Here is an 8,386-nt window from a genome sequence, read left to right as displayed (position 1 = left end):
CACAGCTCCACTGCAGAACTGAGTGTCTGTAAGGGTACTTTGCAGGAGGAGAGCCAAGGCAGGGATTTTTCATTTCATTTTCAGAGGGAAGGGAAGATTGGAGGCAGAAATATAAAAGGGGCTGTCAACTCTGAACACAGCTTGGAGACTCCCTAATATTTTTCCAATCAGTTAGCTGTTTAGTAAACAGTCACACAAGTTGTGCTTTCAGCTTCATCTACCTAAAAGGATATAATCAGCTTAGGTTTTAGTTTCTTTGTTTTCTGCAGACATTAATAGTTCACTTGTCTGGCAAACAGGCAGATATCTCTAAGACAAATTGAAGTGCAGAGGGGATGGGCCTGGGGTCTAGAAGAGTAGCTGGAGTAAAGAGGAAAATATCCAGAAGGCTGGGGTATGACTAGGAAATGAGAAGAGAGAAAGAGCTCCCTAATCTTCTTCCCTTTAAGGGATAGTGAAGTTCATGGAAATAAATTCAAGTTATGGTGTTAAATGATCATTTTTGAGAGGGAATGCAAAATTTTGTAGCATAGCAGAAGGAGTGTCTCTGAGAATCGTCTGAATTTGTCATTATCTTCTGCACCCTGAACAGGACTCCAAGCCCAGAACAGCAGATGCCCAACAGCAGCTCCATCAGCGAGTTCCTCCTCCTGCCACTGGGAAACACACGGCAGCTGCAGTTCCTGCACTTCTGGATCTTGCTGGGCATCTACCTCGCTGCCCTCTTGGGCAATGGCCTCATCTGCACAGCCATTGCTTGTGACCAGCGCCTGCACACCCCCATGTATTTCTTCCTCCTCAACCTGGCCCTCCTCGACCTGGGCAGCATCTCCACCACTCTCCCCAAGGCCATGGCCAACGCCCTCTGGGACACCAGGGCCATCTCCTACACAGGATGTGCTGCACAGATCTTTTTCTTTGTCTTCTTTATCTCAGCAGAGTATTTCCATCTCACCATCATGTCCTATGACCGCTACGTTGCCATCTGCAAGCCCCTGCACTACGGGACCTTGATGGACAGCAGAGCTTGTGCCACCATGGCAGCAGCTGCCTGGGGAACTGGGGTTCTCGATTCCCTGCTGCACACTGCCAGCACATTTTCTCTGCCTCTCTGTCAAGGGAATGTTGTGAACCAGTTTTTCTGTGAAATCCCCCAGATCCTCAAGCTCTCCTGCTCAGACTCCTACCATAGGGAAGTTGTGCTTCTCATTTTTAGTGTCAGTTTATTCTTTGGGTGTTTTGTTTTCATTGTGGTTTCCTATGTGCAGATCTTCATGGCTGTGCTGAGGATGCCCTCTGAGCAGGGAAGTCACAAAGCCTTCTCCACGTGCCTCCCTCACCTGGCCGTGGTCTCCGTCTTTCTCAGCACTGCCTGTTTTGCCTATCTGAAGCCTTCCTCTGTCTCCTCCCTATCCATGGACCTGGTGTTGGCACTTCTGTACTCAGTGGTTCCTCCAGCAGCGAACCCCCTCATCTACAGCATGAGGAACAAGGAGGTCAAGGATGCAGTGAGGAAAGTGATGAACAAATGTCTTTCAAAAGCAGTGAACTGCCCATTTTTTGGAATTCATGGCTTGTAAGGCAGCTTTTTACTGAACCAAGCTCTTTTCTTGTTTATTTTCTGCTATTTTACATGAGTAATTTATTTGTATTATTTTTAAAAATATTGTATTTTTTTTCACTACAATGTCATTATTGAAATCAATTGCTGTTCACCTAGTACCTTTGTAGTTTAGCCCAGACATGCTGTATATAGTAAAACAGGCTCTCTGTGAACCATAACATAATAAAGGTCATGCAGTCACTCTGTCTGTCAGCCTTCTTGTGAGACATTTCAGGAGCTGTCGGGGTCAGATGTTTTCAGAAACCCACAGTCCAGCTGGAAGCAGAAAGCTGTTCATCAGCAGCAGTGGCCAACAGCAGCAGCTGGTTTAAACGTTGGTTGTCAGGTCCCCTCTTACTCATTCCCTGTGAGACCCTGCACACAACAAGTTCTTGGATGTCTGTTATCATGTCAGAAGTTCCCAAGCTTCCTCCAGGGCTTCTTCCAATTTCTACACAGACGTGTATGTGGTCACTGCCTCCAGGATGGTCTGTGGAGAGAGAAATCTCCACAGATCTCTCATTGGCAAGTGGCAGCTCTACACTCTCCTCAGCCGCTCATTGGTCAGAGGCAGTTCTGGACCCATGTTGCCATCTCATTGCTCAGCGGCAGCGCTGCCAACTCCAATTGGCTGAGCCTCCGCACGTGCGAGTGGCAGCCATCTTCCTTCTCGGGGCTGCCCGGCTCTCCCCTCATTCTGCTGAAGCCACACGGCAGCTGTAGGGAGGGAACAGGGTAGTATGGGGCTGTGGGTGGCAGTGGGATGGATCTAGGGGTGAATAGTGGGAGATATGGGGTTGTAGTGGGCTGAGGGGGGATACCAAAGGATAAGGAATGGGTGGCTGTGAGACGAACACGGGGGCTGTAGGGGGATATGGGTTGTAGATAGCTGTTGTGGCAATGTAGAGGGACATGGAGGAGTGGAGGGGCTATCGGGAGAGATGTGGGGCTATGTGGAGCATTTGGGGGGCTATAGAGGGATATTAGGCTGTGTGGGGTTTCTAGGAGGATATGGGGCTGTCGGGTGCTAGGGGGACTGCAGGGGTAGATGTAGGTGTATGTGAGGCTATGGGGAGCTTCCTAGTGGCCATAGGAGAGGTATGGAGTTATAGAAAGTTGTCAGGGACTTTGATGTGGTATAGGGGTATATGGGACAGTGGGGACTCTGGGGAGAATATAGGTGACTGCGGAGGGGATAGAGGGCTTATGCTGGGCTGAGGGGTCTACAGGGGATCATAGAGCTCTAGGGAGCTTAGGGGCTGCAGTGTTATGTAGGCCTGTGGGGGAGGTTCTACAAGAGTTCCATAGGGTGCTCTGGGTGGGCTATAGGAGGATTATGGGGGATATGTGTCTCTAGGGGGCTGTGGGTGGGCAGTAGGAGGATTCTAGTGGCATGCATGGCTTTTGGGGATGTATGGGGCTATAGGGTGATATGGGGCTATAGAGTGGGTTATAAGGGCATGTGTGGCTAGAAGGCTCTCCCTCGCTTTCCCCTTTCCTTTCCCCTCCCTGTTCCCCTTCCATAACATGGTGGGTGAAATGCTAGTCCTGAAATTTAAATCAGAATTGGAATTGTATTGGACTAGAATATGACTGTTTTGTGGTCCTGGATCTGAACTGTGTTTTCTCCTGGGGCTTCAAGTCCAGGCGCTGTTTAATAATGACTTTGGAGAAGATTTTAGCATCCAGTCTGCTGCTCAGGAAGAAAGAAGGAGGTTTCTGGAGAACTTGCTGAATAGTGGAGCGGCTGCTGAACCTCCCCTTTTTGCTGAACCACCGTCCTTTTTCCACACTGATTTGACCTTCTCTTTAGAGACTTCGCATTCCAATTTAATCACACCCCGCTCATCACCAAAAACATCATCCAAGGACTTCATGAAGACAGCAGGCTTCTCTGCAATTAAAAAGGCAAAACAGAACAATGTGATACAGAAGTTGAGACATTTCCAGTTGCTTTCAGATTTTTAAAGATGGATAAATAAATCTTTACCAGCACTGACGACATCAATATAGAACCTAAAGTGGTTTCATGTCTGTTGACTGAATGCACTTTATGGAATTCTGAACTAATCAGTAGGAGAATACAGGGAACAGGAGGGACAGCCTGCATTGCCGTGGGTGGGACTGATATCATATGAAGTAATTGGGATGCAGCTCTTCTAAAGCTGGAGAGCTGGCATTGCCCTCACATGGAGCAGAGCTCATACAGCAGGCCACAGGATTAAGAGGATAAGCTGCTGAACACTTTTGATTTTCCTGTTTTACTGATTCCTTTTATCTATCTTCTATTTCACACATCAGATGTTTATACTGGGGAAAAAATTTCCACCAAATGCAAAAGAAAGGAGAAAGAGGAAATCCTTCAAACTCTGAGCGCATAGAGTAAAAGAGCTTAATTGCTGGGGAGAGCAGATTAGAATCACAGTACCCTTAGAATTGGAAGAGACCCTTAAAGGCCATCTAGCCCAGCTCCCCTGCAATAAAAAGGGACATTCACAGCTAGATCAGGTTGCTCACAGCCTGGTCATTAGTCATCCCAGAGGCAAAACACACACTGAATGATCTCTCCCTGCAGTCATAAATCCTTGGAGACAACAGCATTGACACGGCATGTTACTGATGCAGTAAAAGAAATTGCTCTTGTAACTCTCCTTGTGCTAAATAAAATGATGATAAAAAGCAATGGAATGCTTTGGCAGGACACCAAAACCATCCTCCTTCGTTGGTATTTGCTGCAATGGAACCTTCCACTGGAAGAAAGCCTCTGATGACTTGTCACCCCAGAGAGGTCAGCTTTAGAAGCAGGACTGCTGACAATAGAAAGAACTGGAGCTCCTTAGCATCTCTTACATCCAGGAGGGCTGTGATCAGACCTACCTATCACCTTCAGGTGCGCTTTCTGACAACTTGTCTGACTTCACTGTCACTGTGCCAGCATCCTCAGGCTTAACCTGCTTCATTGTCAGTGTGCAGCAATTGCCAACGTTCTTGATGTCATTGTAATTGTTGGTGTAAAGGAGGTTGCCATTCAGGAACCATTCCATGTCCACGTCATCATGGGACAGCTTGCAGGAGAAGACAGCAGAGCTCTCTTCTTCAATTTCCACATCCTGCAGGTGCTTCGTTACTTCTACATTGCGGGCTGTGAGGAAACAAGGTGAACTGTTACCACTGTTACTATAAATCATACTGGGATGTGGTAGAATGGTTGGACTAGATGATCTTTGTGTAATCTTCTCAGTGAAGACTATACATTTATAAAGTTAGCAGGAGAGAACAGCACAAATCAACCCCAAGGAGAGAAATCTGAGGTGAAATAGGACATGGAAGAGGCCACCCTCCCTGCTCATACCTTCAGCTGTCAGCGTGGCCTCAGTCTGCAATTCCTGCCTTGCACTTGTACACACCAGCATCATCGGGCTTCAGCTTCAGAATCTTGAGCTCTTCTGAATGCTTATCCCTCTTGATCTTGTACTTCTAATAGGGCTTGATGAGTGTGTGGCCCTTGAACCATTTCACAACCTTTGGAGAAGGCCTGAAGTCACAGGACAGGATGACAGATTGACGTTCCAAAGCTGTCTTGTCCTCCAACTTCCTGGTGATTTCTATATGGTAATCTGCAAAGCAGGGGTGGAAGAGAAGAAAGGATGAGGACAATTGGAAGAAGAGGAAAGTCTCTTGCGTCTATTCCATTCCAATTAATGTCATGTTCACAATGGTTCTTTGAACCACTCTAAAGATAAAACAAACGATTGTCTATAGGGAATGCCATTGACTACATTTCTATAAAGTAATACTGTATATTATCTACCAAATGCAAGGTCCAGCTCTTGTTCTGTGCTTATTAAATTGCTCCCAGTTGAGGCTTTTATTCAAATAAGAGTGAGTTGAAAATATAACAAATACTTCAGGATGTGAATGGAGACTCTTACGCTGGGGACAACAGCAGATAAAAAGCCTGCAAGTTTCTTTCAGATGAAATCAATGACAAACTGCATCAAATTTAGGTGCTACCAAACTTAACCTTGTCTAGTTCAGAAATACAATTAATTTCACCTGATCTGACTTCTTTGGTATAGCCAAGGACAAAACCTCAGCTCTGTAGATCTGAATAGTAAGCACATCACAGCTATTCAAACAGATCTTTTACTGAGATGCAGCTGTCTCATTTAGTGTCCAACGACTTTGAACTGGAAATGGAGCAGACCCTCCAGACACACACACAATATTTCAAAGACCCCAGTGAAGGAAGGCTGTATGTTAATTAATTCTTCATCCTCATGATGTAAACCAAGCCAGGATATGTTACCTCTGACAAGCAGATTGGCTGTGGATTTTGATTTGCCAATTGAGAACTGAATGGTGCTTGTCATATCAGTGGTGGTTTTCGGTATGGTCAGCTGGTGGATGATGCCTTCTTGCTGCATAATCAAGTTTCTGCCAGCCTGTTAGACTTCCCCACGTAGGAATACCACTTGGGAGGTTTCACAGAAGGAATGGATATCTCGCATTCAAATTTGGCTTCTTCAGGCTCAGTCACATCCTCATCACGCAGCTCCTTTACTAGATTAATGGATTGCTCTTTAAGAAGGATGGAACAAGAGAAAGCAGAGATTTAGAAGGAATGTAAAAAACCCTTACATTATCACCCCACTTACTCACGTCAGCATTACTGCACATGCACACTACACCTATCAGCTCAAAATGCCTTAAAACATCATTTAAAAATAATATAAAGAAAGGAATGTTGTTAAGAAGTCAGACAATAAGACTGACAACCTGAAAAGAGCCCAGATCTTCTGATTCCCAGTCCAACATCTAAATCAAACCATGCCCTTCCCATCCCAATATCAAACTCCTCACATTAAGAAATGGAATAGAGGTTCAATGAAACACGGACATTGATAATTACTTTGGTTAAATACAGCAACTTAGCTCTGAACAACGAGTTTTCACCTAGTAAAGGTCTCTGTAGCTCAAATGTAATGACTACTTAAGAGAAATTCATTTTCCAGGATGATCTTGCCCTTATCATTCTAACAGTGGCAAAGCTGGGGACTGAACTCTTGAGTAGTGTGCTAACTCAAATGTCTCCCTTTTCTTTATCACACTTAACATCATATATATACCCTAACATTGTATATATTTAAAAAAAAAAACAAAACCCTGTGCTCTTTTCAAACAGCAAGAGAAAATGAAGTAAAAGTCAAGCTATGTTTTTTATCCCTCAACGTTCAAACACAAATCTGAAGTCTAAACGTAGAAAATCAACCTCCTAAGGAAATAATCTGTTTTACTTAGCAGAAGTAAATTCCAAAAGAGAAGCTGGATATTTTGTGGGCAGAAAGGTAGGTAGGTAGGAGTTTTTATTTCTGTGAAAGGTCCTGGTGGTGTTTAACTTCGTTGACACTAAAGCAAAGGATGTTAGCTCGTTTATAACATAAGATAATTTAATCAAAATCGTCATCAGAAGCATAATTACCTTTAACTGTAAGATGGGCACGAGATTCTGCCTTTTCTGCTACAGATTTTATTTCTGCTGCATCCTTGACTTGGACACGTGTGTAAGTCAGCGAGTAGGTCTTTCCTGAAGCAGAGAACCACAGAGTCACTAAGGCTGGAAAGGACCACTAAGGTCATCTAGTCCAACCACCAACTCATCCCTACCAAACTGTGCTCTTGAGAGCAAACCCACAACTACACTTGGCATCCTTGAGCAAAGAGTTCTGAGGCACATGGCCAGGCTGAGCATCATCCATCTGGTTTCACAGCATCACTGCCTGTTCTCTCATGTCAATGAACCACCCATTCCCCCACGTCCACATCCCCACCAAAGCGTAATCTAAACATGGCTTCTACAAGGACTGACCAAACGTGGCCACCGTCACCTTCAAAGTACCTGATACAGAAGGATCACACTCACTGTCAGACAAAACCTCTTTGGAGAGGTGAACTGACTGCCCTGTTCACCCCTACTTTGGAAATAACTGCACTCATTTCCTACCTGCTCCCGGCAGTGTGGGATGGTGGGATAGCATCACACTTCCCACACTAAGCATCCCACCATGTCACTTGTTCCACCCTAACCTCAGTCCCAAAACAAAAGGGGAACTCCCTTCTGAACCCTCTTCACTTCATTTCAGATGTCTTATATGCTTGATCTCCAACCCACCCCCCCACTCAGGAGAAAGATCCCCCTCTTACACCCTACCATCTTGCTGCATTCTAATGTTGTCATCAGCCTTCAGCTTGTTGTCATCTTTGTACCACTGGGTCTGAACCTCATCGTGTGAAATCTCACAGACAAAAGATGCACTCCCATATTCATTCACTTCCACATCTTCCAGTGGTTTAACAATCTTGATATCTCCAGCTGTGAAACAGTAGAGATATATTTGTCAGGGTATTTCCAGAACTGAGTGCAGCATCTTTTCCTTACACATATTTGCATAGAAAATAAGTAGGATTATGTTTTATTCTAAACCATCATCCATTCCTGAGTCATTTCTCTCTTCAACACAGTCAATGCATTATTGCCCTTGAACTAAAAGATAGACTTACTAGCTACAATGGAGCTCCCTGCAAACAGTATTCATGGAAACCAGAATCTCATTTATTCTAAAACCTTTCAAGCAAAATTAAGGGTAGAAAAACAATAGAACTGACTGAATCTTTAAGGTCATTTAGTTCCAGTCCCCCTGCTATAGGCAGGGACACCTCCCCCCACACCAACTCTTCTCCTCAGGGTCAAGGCTTCTCTCAAATCATTCTCCTCTAAGCCTG

The 8,386-nt window shown here is 44.9% G+C and overlaps 1 protein-coding gene across 1 annotated transcript; it reads left to right on the top strand.

Annotated features, from left to right (window-relative positions):
* Positions 1-614: 614 nt before the first annotated feature.
* LOC146758624 (olfactory receptor 14C36-like) lies at positions 615-1,849 on the top strand. The gene has a single exon (XM_085514584.1). It carries the CDS (start codon positions 615-617, stop codon positions 1,578-1,580), a length of 966 nt encoding a protein of 321 aa, XP_085370710.1. The 3' UTR covers positions 1,581-1,849.
* The last annotated feature ends 6,537 nt before the right edge of the window (positions 1,850-8,386 follow it).

The sequence above is a fragment of the Coturnix japonica genome, chromosome 13, assembly GCF_054131305.1.
Source record: "Coturnix japonica strain WE chromosome 13, WE-NBRP24, whole genome shotgun sequence".
In the NCBI taxonomy this organism is placed as follows: Eukaryota; Metazoa; Chordata; class Aves; order Galliformes; family Phasianidae; genus Coturnix; species Coturnix japonica.
This window is presented reverse-complemented; position numbering and strand designations above follow the sequence as displayed.

Excerpts from the sequence above, each read along its gene's own strand:
- LOC146758624 (XM_085514584.1), top strand. The coding sequence starts at position 615 with ATGCCCAACAGCAGCTCCATCAGCGAGTTCCTCCTCCTGCCACTGGGA.